Below are 27,921 nucleotides of genomic sequence, written 5' to 3'. Positions count from 1 at the left end.
GAGTTTAGAAACTCATTTGGCTACTGGTGTTAGATTGTTCTTGGCTGAGTTGCTGAAATTGGGGTTTTGGGTTTTTGGGGTTATGAGTCAGAAATTTGGGATTTTCTTTGATTTGTTGTTGCATGCACATAAAGCTGGTACTTTCGAATTCCTTGATGAAAATGTGACACTTTGAACCGTTTGCATGTGGATTTTCTATTAAGTTTTGCAGGTTTTGGAAATTTTTCGAACTTGGGGAGCGTTACTGATGAGTTCGCGCTGGGCGCAAGACCACCAGGAGACTCTGTTTAGGCAAGCCCGCGGGGCACAAAGCTGTGTGCGCCGGACGAGCTTGCAAATGGGAGTCTCTGGTTGGCCCGCGCTGGGCGTGACTTGGGCTGCGCCGGGCGGGCGCGATATCAATGGTGACATGTTTTGGGTACTCCGGTGCCGCGATAGGCGCGCGTTTGGATTCGCTGGGCACGGAGGCTCCTTGGGAGTCTTTGCCAAGAGGCGCTGGGCGCAATGCGAATTGCGCCGGGCGCGAGACCTTGGTAGGTCTCTGCCTTCCCCACGCTGGGCGCGGGTTAGGCCACGCTGAGCGCACGAGACTCCTTAGAGTCTCTACCTGGCAGGCGCTGGGCGCAATTAGAATTGCGTCAGGCGCGTGAGGACCTTAGGCTCTCGGGTTGAGTCTCGCCGGGCGCGAGTACTCTTGCGCTGGGCGCGATGGCCCCTGGTGCTCCCGGGTTGAGCTGCGCTTGGCGCGACCTCGAGTGCGCCGGGTGCGAAAGGAGATATTGAAATATATGATGTTGGCTGTTGAATTGTGCTGAGATTGTTAATTAATGTTGTTATATGCTGAACTAAGTTGTATTTGATGAATATGTTGTGATGACTAGGTGATAATGTTGAGAAAATAATGTGAGGCTGTATTAGAGGTATATTGTTGAGCTGGAATCGATGAATTAAAATGTAAAATTTTATAGTATAGTGGAACTATAGAGGGTTGGGCTGAATTGTGAAAAATAAGTGTGTTGAATTGCTGTGCTGTGCTGTTCTGTGTTGTGCTGTGCTGAGTTGTGTGATATTATAGCCGCTAAGTCGATGCTGTTATTAGCCACATATGTGGTGCTGTTATAGCCGCTAAGTCGGTGTTGTTGTTGCCGCTTTGCGGTGCTGTTATAGCCACTTGAGTGGTGTTGTTATTGCTGTTAAGCAGTGCTGATATTGCCGCACTGCGGTGCTGATATTGTTGAGTGGTATAAGCTGTACAGGTGTGCTGATAACTGTAGCTGTTGTTTATCATATTGCCATATATCTGTATGTTGATTTTTAAATTACACTAGCTTACCCTTTGTTGTTTCCATGATGTTTGGACTGCAATGATCATACTATGTATGGGAGCAGAGCAGGGATAGGTGAGGGACTAGTGGTGAGTCTTCAACGGACCGGCAGAGCTGATTTTCTTTTGTGACTGTTTTGTTGTTGAGCTACTTGGGATAGTAGTATTGGATTGAAATTTTAGTACACTTTAACTTTGTTCAGATTTGACCATGTATATGTATATTCTAGACTCTTTATGTATACAATTGTTCTTTTCTGTGCGGTGTTTCTAGTGTGTTGTGCCATGTGTAGTTACCAGTCAGGTCGTTACACTTGGTAGGGCGCCGGGAGTAGTTCTTGACACCGGGCGGGTGACCATCAGAGGGTTTTATTGGGCAAGCCCGCCGGGCGCAAGGTTGTGCGCGTCGGACGAGCTTGAGAATGGAAGCCCCTGGATGGCTCACGCTGGGCGTGGTTGGACCGCGCTGGGCGCGATTGACCTAGCATTTTGGGGTTCTAGTATAGCGTCGGGCGCGACTATGTCTCGCCAGGCGTGGAGACTCCCTGGGAGTCTCTGCAAAGGGTGGCGCCGGCGCAATTTGGTGAATATGTCATTACTTTAGATGGGGAATATTTCTTTTTAATATTATTATTATAAAAAAAATATTATTTTTAATTAAATCATATATCTATTATATGTTATACACGTCTATAGTTTAAAATATTTTTATATTAGAACTTATATCAACAAATTATTAATTTAAATAGTAGTGAACTTGAGCCATCCAGCTTCTAGCATATTTTAGTTTGAGAATAATTCTCATCCAAAATTTATTCTTAGAGATATACATATTAAATCATTTATGAAATTCACAATTATAAAAAGAGATAATTTTTTTTAAATGAGCAATTTTTATAAAATAAGTAATTAGAAATAATCTATATATGAAAAAAAAACTATATAATTTATACTGTCTATATATCTATATTTATAAAGGGATTATCTATTTAATATATACATTTTTTAAACAATCTTATCATTAAATTTTAAAATAATAAAAATAATATTTAAAATTAATTATTTTTATAAAAATAAGACTTGAAATCAAGACATTTAGATTTAAAAATCAAATACAATATCAATTAATTTATCAAACATCAATTTTTTAAAGACGTTTATTAAATGAAATATGTGAACACAAAATATCTCGACTCTACTAATCTATTATAAAGGAAATAAGTTTTGTCAACTATCTTTTTAATTTTCACTTTTTCAATGGACACCCCCAAAATTTATACGGCACACTTTAATAATCATATTCTCTTAAAATCTCTTCGATGATAAATATATAGAAGTGCGAAGTATTTTTTTTTTTCTTCTACCAATTAATAAATAAAGGAGATACATTTACAATAACTACATTTGACCTTCATAATTATTGAACTATTATATCCTTATTAAGAAAAATAAAACAAAAAAAAAGAATTAATTTTATTTTTACTGCTATAATTAATGTTTTACATACTCCATTATCTTTTATTTTTTTAAAATAAATATTAAAAATGACAAAGTGAAGTTTGGTTGTAGTGATTCTTTTTCCTTGTGAACTTAACTTCTTTCAAATGATTCAAAGTTGATTGTACAACACATTCACCACCATCTACATACTACTATCAAGAAGATTCAAACATTTTAGGATTTGGATTGAGAGATTATATTTCAGCGTATGTATAAAGAAAGAGACTAGTATATTAGGGAGTGATCAAACCAATGATTATAAAAAAAAAAAACTATAATCATAATTAACCGGTTTAATAATAATTAATTATTTAAAAATATTATAAATATTAACTATACCTTAAATGGTTATTAATTATAACTATTTTTTTTATAATTGGTTTTAATTTATCATAACCGGTGATTTAATAAGTTATCACCAAAACTAATTTTAAAATTTTTAAATAAATTAACTTTTAAAACTAATGAACATGATAAACTTTTATTTCATGTAGTTAAAATTTTAATAAATAATTTTTAATATACAAATAATATCAATTGAAAATAATATAAATAAATATTTTTATATTATTATAGAAATTATTTTAATTATTGATAATTTATTTAAAAATATTAAAATTTAATATAGAGATAAAAAAATAAAAAATTAAAAATTTTATAGTTTTAAAAGAAAATTCTAAAAGGTCCTTATTAAAAAAATAGTTAAAAACTTTCTTGTTAACAAATAATTTTTAAAAACCCTCTCATTTAAAATAATTATTTTAATCTGCACTAATGAATAAGGACGATACATTTTTTATATACATATTTTATTTACTACTTTTATCCTTAACTTTTAAAATACTATTTTTTCTTCCATATTTTTTTTATTTCTTATTTATTTTTTTCACTTCTTCATAATTTTATTTTTTAAACATTTCACACCCTTTAAATAACCAATTAAAATCACTCACATTTTCTAATTATTCATGACTCACACATATTTAACATCAATTAATTTTATTATTTATTATACTTTTTTATATTTTACATAAATATAAAAAGATATGAAATACCATTTTACGATCATTTATATAACAAAGATTGCTAAAATATACAAAATTACTGTAAAAATGCATTCATGAGGACCCTAGTGTATAGATGGGCTAGCAAAAGAGGCTTTCTCTTTCGGTTTTTTTCTTCTTCTTCTATTCATAAAAAATATAATACGTTTTTTTTTTATCTGGACTTGTTTCAAAATGAATCAAATCAATATGTTTCGGCAACTTATATTCATTTTTTAAAATTAAAAACATTATTTGGTGATTTATATTTATTTTCGACTTAAATATGTTTTTAGTCCCTTAAATTTAAAGTAAATTTATTTTTGGTCTCTCAAATTTAAAATTATTATTTTTAGTCCCTGAAATTTTTAAAAATCTTGTTTTAGTCCCTTAAATCATTAATAACATATTTGAAAGTGACTAATTAAGATAGTTATACGATATTAACTAGATTTATTGTGATATTTTCACTAATAGAGATACCGATAAGTAGATTTTATACAATAATGTTTAATAAATTTTTTAACAAAATTTGAATATAAAGACTAAAATAAGGTTTTTTGAAATTACAATGACTAAAAATAACAATTTTAAATTTAAGAGACCAAAAATAGATTTATCCTTAAATTTAAAGGACTAAAAATATATTTAAGCTTTTATTTTCTAAAATTAAACATTATTTGAATAAACAAAATTGGAGATGCGGGGTATCGATCCCCGTACCTCTCGCATGCTAAGCGAGCGCTCTACCATCTGAGCTACATCCCCTTTTCCTTCTCTGTTTATTGAAGCTTTTATTCAAAACTATATCAATTAATACCCAAAATTCAAATAAATAAATAAAGCTATTAAAGCGAGGAGCATGAGCAGGCATGGACGCCATGTATTTGACTCAGTTTCTGGTTGCCAATTTTATTTTAATAAATATTTCAATATCTCTACTTTTCTACTTACATTAACATAACTTCTTATACCGGGCTAGATACCGGGCTAGAGGGAGGGGGGACATGGGTAGGAATGACAAATATATCTTTACTTGTAAATAGTATTCGAACCCGTCCCAACTTTGACGGAAAATACTCGATTTGATTGGCTATGGATAAAATCTGATATGTTAAATCGGGTACGGATAAAACTCGATATATTAAATCGAGTATGGGTAAGAATATATACTTATCTTGCCCGTACCTGTACCCGTTCTCATTCTTAATTAATACTCACTTTTAATTTAATTATGTTAAAGAATTTTAATATTTTATTATGTGTGATTATTTATTATAATATATGATACAGAAATAATCTAATTATAATTATAATATAATAGACAAATAATTTAAATTTTTTTTTTTTACAAAAAATTAAAAATAAAAAATTAACGGGTACGGGTATACCCGATACCCAACGGGAATGAGGATGAAAATGAAAATTACATACTTGACGAGTACGAGTACGGGACGGCTTTGACTCGGGGGACAGAGATGGGTATCATGAAACCTATACCTAACCCGCCCTGTTGCCATCCCTAGACATAGGAGATATGGTTCCGTGTTTTTTTTTATAAATATATTTAAATTATTACAAAAATATTTTTATGGTTCTCTTAAAATTTATTAAAAAAATTAAAAACTGATAAATAAAAATTATCATCTTAATTAGTCCTTAAGAAGAAAAAAAAATACAGATATGATTCATATATATATATAGTGTGATATAAAGAATAATTTTTTATATAAAGAATAATTGAAAAATTATAAACACCAATGAAATTGAGGCACTTCATAGTTTTATAATTATTTATTACCATAATTTTTATAACTCTTTGCAGTTATCTATAATCATTAACACTAGATGGAATATGGCTATTTTGACTCTTTAATTAAAATAAAATAAAATTTATCCTCTAGTAATAATAAAAAATATATATATGTAAACTAAAATCGACTATTAACTTTATTTATTGTTATAAAATAATAGAATATATATATATATATATATATATATATATATATATATATATGATAGTGAAATAAAAAAACTGTGTTACTGTGTTTAAGTTTTGTTTCGTTATTTTTTTAAAAAGAAAATTAAGGAGAGTTCTTTAAGTTAGATGTACTCATAAACGGATCATTGAATCCAATAGAAACTGAAAAGCAAATAAACAAAAAATGAACAAATTAACCGGAAATTCTGAAACATTTTATTGAACATGGATGAAATTTTGAATTTTGAAAATTGATGTAATATATAATCTAACTCAATCTAAATGGAACTTAAACGTGTATATATTTCAGTTTATAATTTTATCTTCCCCTACTCATGTTCCTATTTAACTTTTTTATTTCTTACACATTTGAAGAATTACCAATCGAATTCAGAGCTTTAAATTAAATATGAATTTTAAACAAATCAAAATGAAATAAAACAATTTATCTCTTCCCAACTGAATCTACGAACAGTCGAAGTTTGAGCGACGAAGCAAGAACTGAATTAATAAAGTGTGTGTGTGTGTGTAATAAGCAGTAAAAGGTGGATGAGATGAGAGATAATTATGTAACCTTAAAGATGGAAAAGCTGAGTAAGTTTTTGAAACGAGTAAAAGTAAGTAGAGCAAAGGGGTTACAAGAAAGAGCATGAAGCAGCAAGGAAATTATTGGGAAAGGCAAATATGTATATGTGTGATTTGAAATAGTATGATGTGGATTATGGAAACATAAAAGAAAAGTAGGATTAGGCAAACATGTCTCGGAGGGTGGGGAGCTTGATCTCACCCTTTTGAGAAAGGGGAATGGTGAAGTTGCCAATGACAGGAAGGTCGATGACGAGACCAAGATCCAATTGATAATCGATGTCCCAATCTGCACCAATGTCCTTTGCCAGACTCAGCAACACGCTGTGAGGGACCTTCACTGGAACATCCAACATGGTTGTGTCCTTTGCCTTCAACGACCCTGGGTCAGGTATTGTCCCCGATGCAATCTCCCTTTCACAACCCAACACACAAATATTATGATTATTCTGATCACATGCATTAAATTAAATTAAAATAAAAATTAAAAATAAAATGATTTTGGATTTTGATTGAATAACCTGCCAGCACTCTTGAGGGAGTATTTGATCTCGCAAATGGGGAGGGGAGTGGAGTAAGGGTTGGAAACAGAGACCTTGGCCAAGTACTGGACGCCGTCGCGCCCCACGCGCGTGAAATCCACGTCGTTCACAGTCGCCTCCGGCTTCGGCATGTTCGTGACTTTCTCCGAAACATAGTTTTTGGCTTTGTCCAACAACTGCGACATCTTAGGCGCTGCCAATATGAGACTCACACCGATGACACCCAACGATACCTTGGCACCCAAACTCAAACGCATACTTTTATAAGCGCAAAGGGCAAAAAGGCCAAACGCGGTGCCCACACGCCACGACGTGTCGTTTCACGTGGCCCCTCTCTGTTCGCGGATCTCGACTTTTGAGGCACAAAGGAATCCAATTAGATCCGATGATGATGATGATGATGATCACGACGCCCAGTATGGCCTAATGCTTCTCAATTCTCTTTTTATTATGCCGCGTCGCTCAACTCTCAACTCTGCGCACCAACCATTTCGCCATTTTTTTTTTTTACCAAAATTAAATTATTTTTTATTTTTATCAAATCAAAATATTCTTTTCTTATGATTTTATTCTTTATTTATAAAAACTCTCACATTAATTTATTTCATTTCCATAAACTCTATAAAAGTATATTTCAAAACACCTTGTAAAACGATAACCTTTTTTTTTTTTTTCATTTATTTTCTATAAATTGGTAAAACAAAACCAACACGTCCTTCCTATCAGAATTGATTTCGTCAAGTTTTGAAATTGAATTTTGTAAATAAAAAGCTATAATTAGGAAGAGAGATTCCTTTAAAGGGATTAGTCAAATTTTAGATAAAAATTAATTATCGATGAAACAGAATCTTAAAATTAAAATACAATTTTAAAGTTGTAAAGAATAGAAATGCATGAAATAAGATTTTTTTTTTCAATTTTAAATTACATATGTTTGGGTAGTATTATATATGTTCAAATCTAAAATCAAATTAATATCATCTTATTTACAATTTTAAAATTTAAATCAAACAAAAGATTTATGAGTTCTTGAAATGCACTATTTAATAGGTCAATAACTAAAATAGTCGATCAACAATCAATATAAAGAATTAAAAAATTTAACATGTGGTTAAATTTTAACTCTGCCATTAAACGTCTCTAGATTCCTAAAAGGTTTATGAAGCTATCAAGCTTCAAATAAAAATAATTAAGTATCCAATTCTCATTCCTTTTCATTGTTGTCATGTGAAAATGTTTAATCAAAGTTGATGTTTTGATTCTTGTGTTGCAGATTGAACCTCAATTTGATTATTAGGGATGTTTCATTGCAGGTTCTATCGATATTGTTGAATCAGGCAAAGAATCATTTAAATTGATCAAGAATTTCACAAAATTTGGCTAACATCAATGATGATTGTGGTTTTTCTCTAGTCGATGTTATAACGACTTGTCATGGTCTCTACACTTAGTGGAATCACACTACTACTAGTGAACTAAGAGAAATATTAAGTTGGATAACTCATACATACAAGTATAGATAAGAATAAAAATAACTAAGTTTCTTAATTACAAAATAAAACGCCATATATGTACAGTCATCCAAAAATAATATCCCTAGTGCCGGTCAAGCACAGACAAAATCGTTACCCAAAATGGTAACTCTAACACGAGGATCAAACTCTCCGTCTCGCAACGGTCACCTCAACTCCAAGCTATCCCTGACCTGCTCCCATACAAGGTATGATCATTGCAGTCCATCCACATGGAAATAGAAGGGTAAGTTAGAGTTCAAAATTCAATCATACAAGTATAGAACAATAATCTATACTACACAATCATCCAACTGTCAATTATATTCATAGAGTCACACCATACACTCTATCCAATACTACTCATGCATAAAATACAATCCATCAATCATGAAGTCAAACACCATACTTCATCATATTAATAATCATGCAATAAATGCATCTCATGACAGATATCAATACATATCAATCATCTAATGCGTCGTCACGCATACACCTAGGAGATCTCCATAACAATAGAGTTGTATAAGTGACACTCCATCCTATCGAAACCACCCCAACCGTTTTCACGCCCAATGCGCCCGCTCGGTCATAGCTAAACAGGATATAATCTTCACTCGGGTTTACTCGGATGATGTCACTTACACAATTGGAAGTCCAGATCCACCGTCAGGTATAGCACAGCTGGGTACGGGCTTACCATGACCTTGACATGCATAACCAAGTCAATCGTGGAGTTCGCCCATCGACTATCCGCAAGGATCCACGCACCTTCCCAAGTACTTGGTTAAGGGAATAACCCTCGACCTCATACCCCGCTCCAACACTAGCTAAGGACTTAGAGGAGACTCACCCAACCCAGTGGCCTACCTGAGCACCACTCTCCCAAATCCAGTGGCTTACCTAAGCACCACTCTCATATATCAGTGGCCTATCAAAGCACCACCCTCAAGAGATTTTATGTGAGCTCTTCTAGTTCGAAAATATTTTTCCTCTCCTCAAGTCCTAGGCTAGACTCATGCCATAAGGCATCACATGCAATCATGCATCATACATCATACATGGTCTGCCCACCATCATGATCAACAATCATATACATGTCATAAGATATCACATGCTATAATGCATCACACATCATACATGGTATACCCACCATTATGATCAATAATCATACACATATGAACATATACTCATGCCATATCATATTTAAACATTCATATATATCATCACTATGCATACATATGAATCACACCTCAGCATACATCATATATCATACATACATGATCCAAAACTTCAACTTAACATGCATTAGCATCATTTTATTCATAAACATGTTCACGCCCGGCGCAACCTGAGCTCGCCCATCCTAATCCCAACCTGAGAGTCCTAAAACTCATCCACACCCGGTGCGTTCAACTCACGCTTGGTGTCCTTGAGACAGAGACTCCTAAGAGTCTCCACGCCTGACGTAACCAAATCACGCCTGGCCCAACATCCAACCCGAGAGTCCTAAGCTCTTCCACGCCTGGCGCACTCAACCTGCGCCTAGCCTAAACCCAGTCAGAGAGTTTCAAAACTCTCATCCAAATCAACAAATCCAGCCACATGCAAACACAAAACACAATGCATAGGCTCCATGCAACTCAAAATAAACTTAAATCTCACATGCATCCAACCTATGCATCAAAATCATCAAACTCCTCCTTTTTTTCTCAAAACCCCAAAAATGAGATTTTCTTCAATCCATCTATGGATACTCAACATTCATGCATCAATTGAGTTTCGAAGCTCACATGCAACCTAAACAACAAACATTCTAGCTTCCTTCACCTGAAGATTGGCTCAAAATAGCCAATAACTGAGAAAAAGTAGAATTCTCTTCCGAAGCTCAACCTGGAACTTCAATCCTCCCAAAACAAGCTTCCTAATCTGAATTTCAAGAAAAGACAGAAGATATTAGTGATCTAGAGGAGAAAAGGAATCATACAGTGAAATTTGGAAGAGAAAGGAGCTCACAGACCCAGAGTTTTTCTCTCTAAAACTTCTTTCTTAAAAAACTTCACTTTCTCCTCAACCACAACCCCTATTTATAGAAGTTCTGGAGTGGCCAGAACGCCCTGTTCCGAATCCGGAACGGCCCGTTTTGCACCACTTCATCACGTACAAAAATCACATGCAGAACGGCCCGTTTTGAAATCAGAACGGCCCGTTCTGGGACTCATCCAGAACGGCCCATACTCCCTCTAGAACGACCTGTTCTCCAACCAGAACGACCCGTTCTAGAGTTTGGAACGCCCCGTTCTCAACTACATTTTATAGGTCAATTCAGTAGTTTGGAACGGCCCGTTCCAGTTTGGGAACGACCCGTTCTGGGCTACTGAATCACCCATACTAGGCTTTTGGGCCTTCTGAAACAGCTTACTACGTTACAGATGTTCATAGTGTCATCTTGAAATAGAGTAATCAACATGAAATTTATTGTGTAATGATGGTTGTATTGATAAAGTCCTTTAGGATATTATGTTATATGTAGTTACTAGAGGATTGCGATGGGTTACGAGAGATGTGTGTCATGAATATACACAAAAGGCAGTTGTTCTGTTGTTAATGGACCTTTGTTATGTTAGGTCCGCTTGCATGACAAGTCAAAAAAACATTAATAAAATTCATTTGTTTTTGTTTGGGGGAGGGATGGTTTTAGGTGTTTATTCTTTTAATTTATTTTTTCCATGATTCTCTCTCCTCCTCCTCTTGTGTTGTGTTTTCGATTACTCTTTCTCTTTCTCTTTCTTTTTTCTTTTCTCTACATTATAAATTATTTTATATTATTATACTACGTTCTACGTATAATTGGTTATTGTTTCATAAATCCAATCAATTAAACGATAAACGATTGACAACTCGATAAGATACATGGTAGTCAATACACACTTTAATTTATTTTAATTGCGTTATCTGTCTCATAATTTCATAATTTATAGTAATTAACATGATTTTTTTTTGTAGTGTCATTTTGGTAGTTAAAATAAAAGACAATCAATACAATTACAATTAATTCATTGTTACATGTATGTTCATGGTATGATTTTATGATTTCGTTTAACAAATAATGTGGTTTATATTTTTATGATTAGAAAAGAATTCAAAGTCTCTTTCAATTAAATAACTCGTTCAAAATTATAATTAAAATATAATAATTAAGTTTGCTACTAATTGAGTGGAACGACCATTACCAAATTGATAATATAAACAATGCAATAAATTATGTGTCATTGTTTTGTTCTAATTATTGAAAATAGCATGTCATGTGATTTTGTTAAAATTAATTACTCTTTTAATTTTTCCATAATAGAATATCAGACATTACTTTATTATTATGAAATATAATAACAATTGAAGAATGTTTAGGATTGACTGAATGTGTGAAAATGTTCTAAGATTTTCATCGATATGCACTCTTGATGTGAATAGTATTTTAAAGCTAATATAAAAAAAATATTTAGTGTGAAAAGCGTTTTAAGATTTTTTTTTGCGTGAACAGCGTTTTAAGGTCGACATAAGAGAAAAACTTATTGACATGAAAAACGTTTTAAGGTTGACAACTACAAATAAAAATCTTTGATATGAAGAGCGTTTTAAGATCAACGACTACAAATATGAAGTCCTTAATGTGAAAAATATTTTAAGGTCAACAATTATAAATAAAAATATCATTGGTGGGAAGAGTGTTTTAAAATCAGCAATTATAAATAAAAAAATCATTAACATGAAGAGTGTTTTAAGGACGGCTCCGAAAGTTATTCTCGACCGGCTTATCAGGTTTCGCCGCCACTTCCGCCCGGGCTTGGTTACAGAACTCGGCTAATTCTTCCATTTGCATGTATTTGTCGGCTCGCCGACGCAAGTCATCCATATCGGTGGGAGGTTTCTTACAAATGCTATTGGCAAAGGGTCCTGGTTTCAAGGCAGTGGTGAGGTGGTGCAGAGCTACAACAGGGTTCAAATCTCAGATTTCGAGTGCCGCTTTATTAAACCGGCTCACGAATGCACGAAGGGATTCCTTTTTCTCTTGACAGATACTGACTAACGCCAAAGAGGTCAACTGGTGGGGTCGGCTCGTATCAAATTGAATGGTGAATTGGGAAGCTAACATGTTGAACGAGTCGATCGAGTTAGCAGGAAGCCGAGTAAACCAGCTCAGCGCTCGTCCTTTCAAGGACGTTGGGAAGATTCGGCACAATGCGGCGTCATCAGTAGTACTCAAAGTAACCTGAGTTAAGAACACATCCACGTGCTCGTCTGGGTCAGTTGTGCCATTGTACTTGTCGAGTGGCAGGGAATTCCAATGGTCAAGAAGTGAAGACTGCATGATGTTTGGGGTGAAGGGGTGTCGGTGTGTTCCGGCCGGCACTGGGTGTATCGGCTGGCCGACCGAAGCATGGACGCCTGGGGCGGCAATAGAAGTGTGAGGGATAGAGGTGTGATGGTCGAGCGAGTGAAACGACCCCTGAGTGTGGGTCGTCTCAGAGGGTTTCCACGTGGGATCCCGGTACTGGTTTTTGAGGGCGACATTCTCTTCTCGCAACGCAGCCATCTCGTCAGTATCTTTCTCCCGTTGCTGCTTCATGGCGGCCATTTCTTCTTTCATTTTGCGTACCATATCAGTCAAGTTTGTCTCCTCTACCGTCTCGGCATTGTCTGCCCCGGACCGGTGCTCATCTTCGGACTGGTGGTCTCCAACGTTAGTTCTTCTTGTCTTTGCCATAATGATTCTTCAAAAGTTTCTTCACAGCTATCGGTTCGGCCCCACGGTGGGCGCCAAAATATACCTACCTTAGGACACACTCGTAATCTTCAGGGAGGTGAAGGGCCGAACGAGAACTCCAGATGGATACTTCAGAGGGGGGAGGTACCTGCAAAAGGCACTCCGACGCTCAAGTCAGGACAAGCACGATTTTCTAGGTAATAATTGAACAGTGACGTACCTCGATATAAGTGACCTATTTATACTACCTTTAATGGGCCCTGTCAATGGTGGGCCTTTTCTGAAGCTTACCAAATTAGGTAATACGACTCTAATCAGCTGATTACATCTTAATCGTGCATTTGTCCTTGTTAATCGTGATCATAGCCATAATCCTTGTTTTATCCCTCGACTCATTGCCGAGCCGACAGGTAAAGGCTTGGGGTGTTGGATGTCTTCGACCTTTGGCCAGGCCGACAGGTATTGTTGCTATCCTACCGGGTCAGCATTAGGCCGAGCCAATATGTAGGGCATATGGGGACATGGTACTTGTTACCGGTCTTCAACCGAACCGAGGTTGCTTGTGGATTCTTCTCGGCCCTCGGTCGTATGCCGAGCCGATGTTAGAGTTAAGGTTGATGTATGGTCGTGGTTGCCTTTAGTCCGCGTGGGTGTCTAACGGAATGACACGTGTTGGTTCACGTGACCGATAGGATCCCTCCGATACATTCTTGATTGAATGATTATAAAATCTGTGACATAAGATACAAAAGTTAATGGTATGTTCAAGTTTGATTTTCTTTTATGTTAAAATAATATTTAATTAACAAAAATCATATCTTTCCAATATAAATTAGTTATTGATTGATTGATGAATATGTTTGAAAAAAAAATATAGAAAACATGGAATAAGGAGGAATATAAGTAAGAAGGAAAAAAGTGTGTATGTGAAAGAATATTTTGGTGAGAAAAGTGACCTCCATTATTAATGATGATGTGATGACGTTAATTATTGAGTGGAAAGATGAAAGTGAATATTGTAAATGAAGGTACAATGTGAATGAAATGCGAAGCTTAACGTGCCAGTCCTTGTAATAAGGGTTACCATACTCTTTCAAATCTCTCTTTCTTTGGGAATATTAAACTCAAATTAAGGAGCTACATATGAATTAATAATAAAAAAGGCAATTTTAAAAAGATTTAATTATATTATAGGTGACTCTTCACTTTCAAGTTGAAGTGTTCCATTGGCAAAAATATATGAACTTTAAAATTCTTTTAAAACGCAGATTCTGGCTTTGTTTTCGGATAAATATGCTGTGCTGCAATAATTGATGAAAGCAGATTCTTCATTCTTTGGCATTATCTGGCTGAATAGCTTCAAAACTTGTGATCGTGTTTCAATCACTCATAGATAACATCACTATAATAATATAACTATTTAAATCATAATATGACTTTCTAGATAAAATAAATAAAATAATTTCTTTTAAGTTAAACAAGTTAATTTGGAGAAACTTTCTTTTATTAGATTTTCTAATTGTTTGAAATTTTGAATAAACTTATCGAAAAACATTTATAAAAGAAAAAACAGAGAAAAAAATTTGAAAATAAGATTTTGAAAAACTAATTAATAACAACTTTTATAAATTAATTTTTACATAAACTAATTTTAACTTATGAAAAAATTTATTTTATTTTTTCTTTACATTTTTCTCTTCTAAAAATATTTTACCTAAACAGATCATATTATTAACCAGGGACGGATTCATTCACACCACAGTGGGGGCAGTGGCCCCCACTAAAATTTTACAGTTTTTATTTATTTATATATATATATATAATATTTTAATTTATTGTAAAAAAAAATTATTAAGTAATGATTATAATGACATACATCTTATAAAGATATGATATTTATTATTAAAAACTATTTTTGTATATACTATAAATACAATATATGTTGATATATTATTAAAAGAAAGTGTAAATATAGACTAGAGTGAAACTTTCTATATGTGATTATATGTAACATTTTTTTACGATGATTGTTTTTGTATCTAATATTTTAAAATATATTAATATTTCATTTATATTTTATTCTATCGTGTAATTTTTTTTACTGACCGAAAATTTTATTACTTCTTATTCATTAAAGATGTCATAATTTAGTTTATAAATATAAGTTAGTTTTTTAATTTTTATTTTAGTTTTTAACTCTTTTAATCTTGTATATGTATATTATGTGTTAGTGGGAGAGGATCCAAATTAAGAGGAATGAGAGTAATTGTCACACAAAGTTTTTTATTTATTTTTTACTTAAACATATTTAATAAAAATAAATAAATTTACTCTTATAAAAAAAATAGGTGTTGTTCTCATAAAATATTTTTGTTTTAAATGAACGAAGAAATTTAGAAGAGATACAAAAGAAAATAAATAGTAATTATATTATCTTTATCTTAATAATTTATATCATTTTATTTCTTTAAAATTAAATAAGTCATTAAAAATTACAACATCATACTTAAATATAATATCTGACAGAAAAATAAAAAGAAGAGAAATTGTCACTTTATTTATGACAATTTTAATTTGTAAAAAATAGGTATATTAAATTTTTTATCACAAAAATATACTTTTAAAAAATTTATTATATTTTAATAAAAAATATTTTATTGCCCCACTTAACAACTTTTCTAGATCCATCACTGTTATTAACGGCGATTAATTTTATAGCTTTTGGTATATGTTTGAGTCTAAGGTTTTTATGTGGAAAAAGAAACAAATATTTTTAATTTGAAAAAAATCTGTTATATATTTGTAATATTTTTTATGCTTCTATATGTTTGTAATATATAGAATTTTTTTTACAGTATAAAAGTTTTAGAATGTAAAAAATTAGAACTACTATAAGATTCGGTGAATTCAAATCCTGGTGTCGTCTCGATGAATAAAAAGAATTTGTAATATTAAAAAGCACGAAATTTTAATAGAGTAGTGTTTTATATTAATCGGGTACAATTTTAATTAAATTTGTTGGTTGTCGGTGTGGTAATAGTAACAGTGTTTGGTCAGATAAAAGTAATTTAGTTTTAAGTTTATTCTCTAAATTTTAATTAAATTTCTAAATCTCTAAAAAAATTAAATTTCTAAATTAAAAAAAACTATAATTAAATATTTTATTATTATTTTTATTTTATAATTTTGTAATTTAATTCATGAGATTATGAAGTCATTTAAACTTTGTAAAATTTTATAAAATATTTTTTATATTATATTATGACAATCACATTATATTATCATTCTACTGGTATTCGGAACAAACCATAACTGAACAACCCAACAATGATAGTCCAATTTTCTTGCGATGGAATGGAACAAATCAAGTATCAAATCATTTTTAGAATGCAATCGGTCAGAAAATCGAAATCATTAAATCAGAAGAAAAAAACTAACAAAGAGGAAAGAAGGAAATAATAACTTTATTTATATGATCCTTATTGAACATTGAAATGATAAATTGCCGCCAAAAATAATAATGGCCAAATAATTAAGAGTGGAAAACGATGTAATTATGTGAAAAAAAAAATGAAGGTACTGCTTGGAGGAGGAAAACGAAAATTCCTCTAAATTAAAAGCTCGTTCTGGTGTAGTGTAGTGTCATTTTTGTATATGTTTCGAAAAAGATGGTGAAATTTAGAAAGAAAAAGTGATAAAAGTAGTACCAATTCACTCTTATAACTTTCTACCTCCATTTAGAAAAAATTATCTTACGAAGGCAACATCTAATTTTTTATGGGGGTAAACAAATTATTTAATATCATTAAGTAAAAAATTATTTTGGCTCACATACCACTGTACATGCATCCCAACAACAATGAGATTTTGATATTTAATAATAATAGTTGTAATAATAATATAATTATAATAATGTTGATGATAATTGTGATAATAATAATAATGGTAACAATGATAATTATATTTATAATTTTAGATAAAATATTTAATTTTAATTATTTATTTTAATTTAAGAGTTGGGATTAACTTTTTACATATAATATATTCTCTATATAAAAATATATATTTTAAGAATTTTTTATAAGAGAATAAAAATTGATCACATAAGAAGGTCATTAACTATTATATAATATATCCCCTATATAGGGACATATCTTTTATTTTTTATTTTATACGATATATATATATATGGACATATCTTGTTTGAATAACTTTCCTATATGAATAATAGAAATCAGTAATCTCACCTCTTAATTCAAATAGAAGGTTAAAATTAAATGATGGTGGTAGCCCCCTAATAATAACAATGATAATGATAACGATGATGATGTTTTAAAGTTTAAACAAATTAAGTCAAGTCAATCTTTTAAAGTTTGAATTTAACTTATGAAAAGAATTGATTGCTCAAATTAAATTCATGTATTTAATCGAGACATAATTAAAAATAGTTGTCCCCAACAATAACAATAATAATGATAATGATGATGATATTCTGAAGTTTAAACAAATTGAGTCAAAAAATCTTTTAAAGTTTGAATTTAACTTATGAAAAGAATTGATGACTCAAATTTAATTCATGTATTTAATCAAGGCACAATTAAAAATAGTTATCCCCAACAATAACAATGATAATGATAACGATAATGATGTTTTGAAGTTTAAACAAATTGAGTCAAGTCAATCCTTTAAAATTTGAATTTAACTTTTGAAAATAATTAATTGCTCAAATTTAATTCATGTATTTAATTGAGACACAATTAAAAATAGTTATCCCCAACAATAACAATGATAATGATAATGATATGATGTTTTGAAGTTTAAACAAATTGAGTCAAGTCAATATTTTAAAGTTTGAATTTAACTTATGAAAAGAATTGATGATTCAAATTTAATTCATGTATTTAATCGAGACACAATTAAAAATAGTTGTCCATAACAATATCAATGATAATGATAATGATGTTTTGAAGTTTAAACAAATTGAGTCAAGTCAATCTTTTAAAGTTTGAATTTAACTTATGAAAATAATTTATTGCTCAAATTTAATTCATGTATTTAATTAAAAATTTGAGCTTAATTCTTTTAAAAAATAAGTTTGAGTTTGACTTGTTTAACTTATTTATAACTTTATTTTTATTTTTATAATTTTTTAAAAATTATTTCTTAACTTTATTATCAATATTAGATAATTATCTACTAACATAAAAATATTCTTAACATGTGATATGTGGAATTAAACAATTCTAGACAATTAATTTTTGATAATTTAGTAAATAGAAAAGGCATAACTTATTATTGTTACAACAATGAAACTTTTAAATTAATTTAACATTTTTTAATAGGTGACAACGTTTTTATTTATTTATTTATTTTTAATTTTGGGAAGACACATTGAATTTATCAGTGCAATAAGTGAAGGAATTGATGCACCTAAGATTGAATCTGAAAGTGACGTAGAACAGCGGTCCACTTGTCCAGTAGATAGTACTCTATTGTTTTTATTATTATAAGTAACAAAAATATATACATTTTTTTAAGTATAAACAATTTTTTTTTACTATTTTTATCTCATTTAATAATATTTTTCTTAAAATAATTCTCTTTTAATGTATAACATTTTAATTGCATTATTTTTTTTAGCATTTATATTAAAGATAATTTAAGAAGAATATTATGAGATTCATAAAATTAAATATATATAATTAATTTATTTAATATATGTGAAATACTTTTTTCTTATAATATATAATATAGTGAGAGTAGAGCTTTTTAAAGTAGAATTTTAATTTGGAATAAAAGTTTTAAAAGTGGAAAACTTAATTGATTTGGGAAAGCATCCAGAATCTAATTAACAGGGATGAAAATCATGTGTCTTATTTTCTGTCCTACTAATGATATTTTGACACATCAATTAAAATGCACATGATGTTCATCCCTCTTTTGCCCCCCTCCTCCACACCACATAAATTAAACAAGGAACATGGCCAGGTCACGACATGTTCAGTGCTGCAACTCAACGCTGTCTTCCCTTCTCATTGCAAATGTGTATAATAGTCTCACTAAAGCACCGTAACACCACTCTTTTAAGTAACCACAAAATAAGCAAATGCAAAGCTTACACAATCAGGTCAAGAAATTCAAAGAAAAACTAAGGTTGAAAAGTAAAATTTATATAGACACAATCATAAACAAAATGAAGTTCACAATCAAACCAGTAATTGACTCTAATTAAGAGTATATGTAGTGCACACATATATATATATATAGCGACATTAATTAGAAATTAAGCCAAAGGAGAGCATATATATAAATAAGTTAACTTGATATATGTGTACGTGCATGCATGTAGAGTTCCAACTTCCAAGTTCGACGTTACAAGGTAGCAAGAAACTGTATTTGCTTGAGAAGAGGGGTTAGAGTTTCCATGAGCTTCTCGCATGGGTGGTTGTGAATTCCCTCGTAAGTCGTCACCACAATGCTTGTGTCTTTCGATAGCCTTTGCACTTGTTTCTTCACATTGCACGTGTGATGCGTGCACCGGTAGTAGCTTCTTTATTTATCCCCCATTTTCCCAATGCAAAATGAAAATCATCAACCACAAAATTCATTAACCATTAATTCAGTCATCTCATCACTAAAATTATCCAACATGCAGATTAATATTCAGTAATCTTAATTATATATTTTAAATTTTGTATATGGTTTCCGAAAATTAAAGCGAGACTATCATTATTTTCCTAATTGTTTCACCTTGTTTTCGCATTGTTCAAGTGGCTATGAGAAGTGAGAACCATCCTTTTGTGTGTTCGATCCCATATACAAATTATCCTTAGCCAGGCATGCATGCACATATGCAACGTAAAAGAAAACCAACTAATTTGATTGTGAGCTTATTTGGATACAGATTATTATAAGCACTTATAGGAGCTTTTTTATTAAAAATAAAGAAATACTTTAAAAACACTTCTAATCTTGTACCTAGACAGATTTCATTTGACACACATGACAACACACATACCTTGGATAAGTGCTATTCTTCACAGCTTTCTGCCCATATTTCCTCCAGCGATAACCATCATCCAAAATATCATCAGCACTTCTAGTTTGAAACGCAAACCTCGGCACTCGTGTTGTTTTCTTCATCCTCCCCACTTTCCTTTTCTCCTTATCGTTTCCCTTTTCCTTGTTTTCAGCCACCACACAAGACGAAGAACCACGTTCAATACTAGTACTGTTTTGGGCAGAGAAAATGTCACCCCAGTCAATGTCACATAGACCCTGCTCTTGAGGCTCCAAACTAGGGTTTTGAAACACCGAAGGCGTCGTGAACATGAAGGGGCTGTTGTCTTGGCTTTCCATTGAGTCTTAAGTCCGCAATGAAGAAGTGAAGAAGATCAACTGAAGAGAAAATGAGAGTGTTTTGGCGTTGAAACTTATTATAAAGTGGATGGTAGAAAATGTTTGGCAGCCATCACAAACATATACAGACACGCATGTGCATTTATAGACTCAGTGTATGCGTTGATGGTAACGAAAAATGAGTGCATGTGGAACACGTCTCATATGCATTATGGTATGAACTTAGAGGGCAGTTGAGCAGAAGTAGTTGAATTTAGTTGAGTTTAACATTGGGTGCAATGCAAGACTCATTCTCCAAAGCCTGTTGCATAATATTTGTACATCTCTAATTAAGTCTAAGGACTCATTCTCTTGAAATATTCATGTACTGTTTACCTACCGATAAAACTTGCACAAGGTAATAAAGTTAATGCTTACGTCAAGGGTACTCTTGTAATTGCCATTAATTTATCATTTTGGTAACATCAAATTTTCAAATCATTGTTATAATTTTTTTAAAAAACAAATATTATAAAAAGTGTTTATTATATAAAAAATATACACCTCGTTAATTATTTTTTAAGTGCTCTTAATAATTAAATAACCTAATATGTTTGCAAAGGTACGCATTTGCTCAATAAAATAATCCAATCTACATGCATGGTATTAGACCACCGACTTTGATATTGATTGTTTGCTTTGTTGAGGGTGTTGGGATAAAGCCAAGGATATGTACTACGAGCAAGCATAAAACTTAGATACACTTTATTAAGTATATATTAAAATTAAAATTTTATTTCAATAATTTGCATAATAAAACTTTTCACTATAGATTAACATAATTACACATCGGGGTAAAATTTTAATTTTGATTTAAAAAAAACCAAAAAGTACATATGAAACTTATTCCTAAAGTAAATGTGAAACAACCTAAAATTTTATTTTATATATTATATTATTTTGGTCTAACTCGTTTTCAATTAACGGGGGATTCTAAACTTACACTTCAGTTTCTAATATTAACTGTCTCAAACGTGAGTTATCATATTAGTACGTTCTTCTTCATGCAGAAGCCTCCTTGAGTAAAAACTGATAACTGGTTTCTTAATAGAGGCAAAGTGGTCCGCAATGTCACTGTGACTTCATACTCGACAGCTTGAGCATTAGCTCTAAAACCACTCATTGGGTCCGAAGCCCCAAAGCTGAAGGGGGTCTACATTAATGAGCTAAATAATAAACATTACTAGAAAAAATATTTTCTGTTATAACAATATGTAATTAATAATTCAAAATTTCGTCACTTTGATGATCTACCAATTGCCCTGAGAAAAGGTGAAAGGTTTTGTGTCAAGTATCGTATCATATATCTTAATTTGTATATCCACTCATTGATTTTCCATGTGGTGCTAGAGTTTTATTTAGAAGCTTTAGAGGATGAAAAATGGTATTGAGCCATGAATGAAGAGATGAGTTCATTAGAGAAGAACAAGACTTGGAAGGTTGTTGAAGGCCTAAGGATATGACAACAGTAGTTGGATGCAAATGGATTTACCCAGAAATGTTGTTAAGAGGAAGTCAAGGTGGCCATATGTGCAGAGAAACAGAGAACAGAGGAAGCAATGTCCAGAACTTCAGATTCAGGGCTATACCATGCTAGCTAGCTTGAGAAGTTCATTGCTCTAAGGTTCAGAATCTTCAAAGCAATTGCTGGTTGTGATTTTTCCACTCAGAATCTTGTTTCTTCAAGTAACTTCCTAAAAATTTATAAATTGATACACTGTTTGATAATATTGAGATTGAACTCATTTACAGTTTTCTGCATCGACCAAATAATCACTTTCCTGCGATCAGATCTGAAGTCAATCGATCATACTACAAGAGTTACAGCATGTTTGCATGCACATTGACATGGATCCAAGAAGCAACTAATAGTTGCTTTTGCGTTATTTTTTTACGTGATTTTGCTCTCAAAATGAATCCTTTGGCGAGGAAGCAAACACGCACTTAGTAATCAACATTGTCATACAAGTGAAAAAGAATAAAAAACATGGAAAAGCAGAAACATTTATTTTACATTAACAACTGCAGAAACATTTTACAGTTAAAAAATAATTATATGATAATACATTACTTATTCAAAATTACAATTACTCTCCCTCAGGCAACACAAAAAATGTAATAAGCCTACTCCGATGCCTAGCCTACACACTTTAAAAAACTCTTCCTCCCTCTACTTAAGTTGGCAAATTATAAGGCATGAACAACATCATCTCTATTTCACTGATTCTATCATTCTCTGGCTAAATCAGACTATCATCTCAATAGCAGCAGGCAGAACACTAATCTTTTTTGGAAGGAACCCCAACTGCTCCCCATCAGATTGGATGTAAATACCACCCTTGCCTGAGATGTCCTCCACCTCAATAGAAAGTACACTACAAAATAAAAAATAATCTGGATGAGTACCACAACAATCCTATGCTTCCATGAGCTGAAAAAGGTAGCACATTCGGAAAATTGTCAAGCCGCTACAAAATCCTGTTGCAACTTAATTCCACATTTCTCTGTTAGTTGCAATTCAGTACACTTGAGGAACATCCAAATACAAAGTTACATCCAACTAAAACATATAAACAACAATAAACCCAAGACAAATTTTGTCTGAAATCTAGCATTAGAGTAAAAGTAGGCTATAGAAGATAGTGAGTAGGTTTCAAGAACCAGTTATATAATTTGGATCATAGTTAACCAGGTCTGGAAAAGAAGATAATTGACCTCGCTCTAACAATATTTAATATTGATATGTCATGTTTAGATTTGACAATACCATGAAATCTAATTTCATTAGTCATTTAAACCTTATTAGTTGATATTTAACATCAAGAATTAGAAAGTAGCAACTGAAGGTAAAATGAAGAATGGGGGATTGATTACTTTGGAAAAAGATTATACCTTCTAGAAGATACATTTTTAACTGAGAGATGTGTCCCATTGTATAGCTTATGTAATTTGAGCACAAAATCGTACCACTTGAAGCTCTGAAGAGTCACAACCTGCAAAGTATATGAAAAAAACTGTACTTCAATGAAAAACGATAAGCAGGATTTAGGATGAGGTTTAGCCAGTAAATTATTGAAAATAGATGATAATCTTCATCTATGACATTTTACAAAAAGGTATTTCACCTCTAAATTTCTGTTGAAAGGATCAGCATTTGGTGTAATTTTCATGCCACCACCGAAGTATTTTGCATTTCCAATGCAAAGGGCTGTCACTTGAGGACATGTCTCCCATGGGCCATCATTGAACTGCATTTTTCATGTTATAAAACTATTGTGACACTTCTAGTGCACAAACATAAAGATCATGAAAAACAAAAATTATACAGGACCTCAAACAAACACTGACCCTGATTCTCAGATCCTGGTTTTGATGCCCAATGAAGGCTTGCAATGCACCAATGACATAACACAGGTTACCAAATCTCTTGTACCTAGAAGCATAAAAACCCGCCTTTGCACTCCTGTGAAATTTAGTCAAGCATGCTTTAGATATGATCCATGCATTACACTTATTTTGAAATTTCCAAGTTAGCCTTACAAATGAATGTCGGCAACGTTTATGAAGTAATGATGATCACAACTCTCTCCAGTGATAACACCAACATCTATCCTTGATCTCAATCCTAAAGAAGATCTAAATTAGAATGTAATAAGAGACAAACTAAAAAGCGCATGTCAAACATAAGATCTGAGGCCAGCATCAACATACTTCAGCTATCACACAGCTACAATAGAATAATAAAGCAATTATAAATTAAGAAAAAGAGAAAACCTCTAGCAACACGTTCAATGGCCTCATGGGGATCATTTTTCCTGGAAAAGACTCAACAGATGTTTCCGTTCACTTCAATTACAAAGAGCTGATAAGCTCCATTTAAATAAAAAGCACAAGGAGAATGAAGATACAAACAAAAACTAACCACCCAAATGTTCTTGCAAAATCAGAACCAGTTCCCAAGGGGATGAGCTGTATAAAGCCATAACATAGTTATATTTTTCAGTAAGCATTCGATTCAGGATATGTATTACAGATGACATAATCTAAGACCTCAGACATTGAATAAAATCTGAGAATATTGCATTATGGTGGCAAGTACTCACACCAAGAGCAGTTGAACGTGTAGACTCTTTCACTTGACTAGCAACAGGTTTTCCGGCCCAGAAAAACCCATTAACAACCTGCTTGAAGTAAACTGAGGTGCATCAGAAGATTAATTAATATACAACGTTAATATTCATTGGCAACTTTACTTGATATCAATGAATGTTTATAACAAGGAAAATGTTAGCAACACACTTTCTGACACACTCTTTATAATACTTTTCATTAACACTTTTGACTCTTTATAACACATTATGGTGGCAAGTACTCACACCAAGAGCAGTTGAAAGCATAGACTCTTTCACTTGACTAACAACATGTTTTCCATCCCAAAAATCCCAAAAAAACCCATTAACAACCTGCTTGTAGTAAATTGTGGTGCATTAGAAGAACAATTAAGATAAAACGTAGAGAATCATTGACAAATTAAGTTGATTATCAATAAATGACTTTTAAAACAAACAGGAATGTTAGCAACACACTATTTTTTTTTTAGAACTATGAGATTGGTATAAACTTCCAGAAACAATAATTAATCTCTGTCAAAAAACTATGAGGACACATAAGGTGAGTAGTTCCTTTCCAATATAGTCAATTCCATGCTCAAGTCTAGAATTCAAATCTTGGACAACTTAGTTAAATGACAAGCCGTTATCACTTGTACTAACCAATGTTGGTACAGATTAATATTATATCTTAATAATACTCTTCATAAGAAACGTATGGTTGGTTCAACCCTTTCTTATAAGGTAGAGGCTACTCAAGAATTTTCACTGGGAACTACTTTACGTAGCAGTAGAAGTAGCAATAAATGCATCAAATAACATCATCACTAAAACAATAAAAATAAAAAAAGCAGTTTTCACCTCATGAAGAGTTCCATCACCTCCAACAGCAATGACAGCATCAGCCCCCTCCCTTATAGCCTACATAGCAAGAGGACAGTAATTCAACAACTCACTGGAAGCAGTAGGGATAAAACCAGCTTATCTCAAACACTCCAAACTAACCTCTCTCGTTATGTCAATGGCATGACAAGGACCGGATGTTAGGGATTCACATATCTATCCAAAAACAAAAAACATAATGAACTTGAAAATAAACACAACACACAAAGCAAACGAATTTGCAGTGTTCATAAAAACAAACACTCATAGCACAGTAGCAACAACAAGACTCACTCACATTGCACTCTTTACCAAGGCGAGACCGTAGATACGGAACTAGCTTCCTCCACTCCTTACCCGTCCTCCCATTAGCACCTGTAACCCAAGTTTCTAGGTTCAAATTTTTGATAAATTCTGAAGTAAACACTACTTCACATAGCCCCTCATATCACCAATTAACTTGCTTAAAGTTAAACAAATCATGTTAGAAACGCAAGTCCCTCTAAAGATTTTTTATTCTCAAACTAAATGTTGAATTATTTTATCTCTAGACCACATGTATCCTTCACCTTCACCGAAAACAATCCTCTTTAAGCCGAGGATTTACCACAGTCATGTACTTAAAGACTCAAATTTCAAACCACTAGTTAAGCTGAAACAAGCTGATATCATTTGATCCACAGACACTACGTGGTAAACTAACTGTTGATTTGAGTGCCAATTATGGTCCAATTTTTCCAAAAAAATCAGACTTTATCTCCATAAAATAACGGGTAATTCTGCTTTTCTAGCTAAATAAAAAAGGAGAAAAAGGGTAGTTGTAATTCCAACACCCCACAATTTAATTCAGCTGAAAAACAATAAAAAAGTAATTTTTGTGTTTGCACCCAAATTTTATGAGCATACCTAGAGGGTTGACGACGAAAACGAGGTCCTTTTGACGAGAAGGGGAGGAAGAACCAATGCGGTCGGGTGCCATGGGTTGAAACTCTGATCTGAAAGACACGGCGTTGGCAACGTATATCACTCTTCCCAATGCCATCATATGATGATGTTGCAAATAACTGTGGCACGCGATGTTATGCTGAATTTGGAAAAAACAAAAAAGAAGAAAGGAATTGTTGGTCCTATCTGCAGAAGATATCACTCATCTTGCGACTTGTTGTCAATTGCATCGCCGTCTCTGTCTCTATGTAAAATGCTTTATCTCTTCCACACTAATCCCCACCCAACCTACTCTGCTTCTCTGTCTTCTTAAATCGCTTCGGTTAGCTCGTTCTTAACTTCTTGTGTTTATTTTAGGTAAAAATGAAGAGATTAGGTGATCACGGATACGGAATTCAATCATTTTGCTCCATATTTATTTCACATACTCAATTCAATTAATTTCGTTGATTTTTAGGTTGGATATTGAGTTTTAGTGTCGAAAATTCCACTAAATTTATTGAACAAACTTTATTTAATCCAATATATTAAGCCTAAAATACTATAAAATCACCGTAAACTAAGAATAACAATTGTTAAATAGGAGTATGTGAATAAATCATTAATATTACTTAATTTATGTATGGCAAAATTCATTTTATAACAAAATAAAAAATTTAAAACATTAAAAATTGGATTGGAGTATAATTTCTTTTTAATTAATAAAATGATAAATAATATATGATATTCTCATGACTACTCGACAAGGAGTGAATAACATGTTAGAATTCTTAGATCAACTAACATTATCTATTTAGTGATTAACTAAAGTTTAGTAATGTCTAATTTAACTCAATATTTTACTTACAGAAATTAGGGTAAGTAAAAATGTTGAATTTTGCCTAACTTTAATTTTAATAATGACATATTGTTAATATCAAATTTAGAAAAGAAGAATATCCCTTTATGTACTAATAAAGTTGTTCATATATTTCAATAAAAATTAGATTGAACAGAAGACAATATAACATAATAGTTTCTTTAACAAAAAAAAATAAAGATTCGCAAGACATCCTTGTGACAATCTAAAAGAAAATTTAGTATATGTCAAAGATTGTTGATCGGCACAAATGTCTATGTTTATCCCAAGCAAGTAAATAACTATCTCAAGTTGTTGATAAGAAACCTTCAATTGAAATAATGTTATTCAAAAAACTTGTCTTGAAAACTAGGTTTAGAAGACTTGAAGTAAAAATTTACTTAGAAAACACCTTTTTGTAAAAGCTTGACAAATATAAGAAAGTATAGTGATGTCAATATCAAGCAAAAGAACAAAGCAAGCTCAAATGGACCTATT

At 32.1% G+C, this 27,921-nt stretch overlaps 3 protein-coding genes and 1 non-coding gene across 5 annotated transcripts; all 4 read right to left on the bottom strand.

The window, feature by feature from the left end:
• Positions 1-4,562: 4,562 nt before the first annotated feature.
• On the bottom strand, positions 4,563-4,635 carry TRNAA-AGC (transfer RNA alanine (anticodon AGC)). The gene has a single exon. It is a non-coding gene; the product is annotated as a tRNA-Ala (tRNA).
• Positions 4,636-6,403: 1,768 nt separating this feature from the next.
• On the bottom strand, positions 6,404-7,383 carry LOC109814712 (desiccation protectant protein Lea14 homolog). The gene is made up of 2 exons (XM_020379210.3): positions 6,955-7,383; positions 6,404-6,847 (listed from the first exon to the last, which is right to left on the bottom strand). The coding sequence occupies exons 1-2, from the start codon at positions 7,230-7,232 to the stop codon at positions 6,595-6,597; spliced, it is 531 nt and encodes a 176-aa protein (XP_020234799.1). The 5' UTR covers positions 7,233-7,383; the 3' UTR covers positions 6,404-6,594.
• A 12,004-nt stretch (positions 7,384-19,387) lies between these two features.
• Positions 19,388-20,736, bottom strand: WRKY43 (WRKY DNA-binding protein 43). Of its 2 annotated transcripts, none has more exons than XM_029274641.2 (2): positions 20,270-20,736; positions 19,388-19,798 (listed from the first exon to the last, which is right to left on the bottom strand). In XM_029274641.2, the coding sequence occupies exons 1-2, from the start codon at positions 20,608-20,610 to the stop codon at positions 19,624-19,626; spliced, it is 516 nt and encodes a 171-aa protein (XP_029130474.1). In that variant the 5' UTR covers positions 20,611-20,736; the 3' UTR covers positions 19,388-19,623. The 2 variants fall into 2 exon arrangements, with proteins under 2 accessions (XP_029130474.1, XP_020234806.1); XM_020379217.3 differs by having other exon boundaries at positions 19,388-19,801; positions 20,270-20,734.
• Positions 20,737-22,639: 1,903 nt separating this feature from the next.
• On the bottom strand, positions 22,640-26,983 carry LCBK2 (Diacylglycerol kinase family protein). The gene is made up of 12 exons (XM_020379171.3): positions 26,547-26,983; positions 25,939-26,015; positions 25,764-25,817; positions 25,620-25,679; positions 24,753-24,830; positions 24,572-24,618; positions 24,424-24,464; positions 24,190-24,274; positions 23,998-24,112; positions 23,775-23,897; positions 23,542-23,642; positions 22,640-23,024 (listed from the first exon to the last, which is right to left on the bottom strand). Exons 1-12 carry the CDS (start codon positions 26,683-26,685, stop codon positions 22,895-22,897), a joined length of 1,050 nt encoding a protein of 349 aa, XP_020234760.2. The 5' UTR covers positions 26,686-26,983; the 3' UTR covers positions 22,640-22,894.
• Between the last annotated feature and the right edge of the window lie 938 nt (positions 26,984-27,921).

The sequence above is a fragment of the Cajanus cajan genome, chromosome 4 (genome assembly GCF_000230855.2).
Source record: "Cajanus cajan strain Asha chromosome 4, NIPB_CcT2T_4, whole genome shotgun sequence".
NCBI classification, from domain to species: Eukaryota; Viridiplantae; Streptophyta; class Magnoliopsida; order Fabales; family Fabaceae; genus Cajanus; species Cajanus cajan.
Note: the sequence above shows the minus strand (reverse complement) of the source record. Positions and strands in the feature narration are given on the sequence as shown.

Coding starts and splice junctions, on each gene's coding strand:
- LOC109814712 (XM_020379210.3), bottom strand. CDS start 7,232: ATGCGTTTGAGTTTGGGTGCCAAGGTATCGTTGGGTGTCATCGGTGTG. Junction 6,848..6,954: donor TCCCTCAAGAGTGCTGGCAG/GTTATTCAATCA, acceptor GGGTTGTGAAAG/GGAGATTGCATCGGGGACAA.
- WRKY43 (XM_020379217.3), bottom strand. CDS start 20,610: ATGGAAAGCCAAGACAACAGCCCCTTCATGTTCACGACGCCTTCGGTG. Junction 19,802..20,269: donor AAGAATAGCACTTATCCAAG/GTATGTGTGTTG, acceptor GGATAAATAAAG/AAGCTACTACCGGTGCACGC.
- LCBK2 (XM_020379171.3), bottom strand. CDS start 26,685: ATGATGGCATTGGGAAGAGTGATATACGTTGCCAACGCCGTGTCTTTC. Junction 24,831..25,619: donor GTGATGGAACTCTTCATGAG/GTGAAAACTGCT, acceptor TACTTCAAGCAG/GTTGTTAATGGGTTTTTCTG. Junction 23,025..23,541: donor AAAAATGTATCTTCTAGAAG/GTATAATCTTTT, acceptor TTTATTTTGTAG/TGTACTTTCTATTGAGGTGG.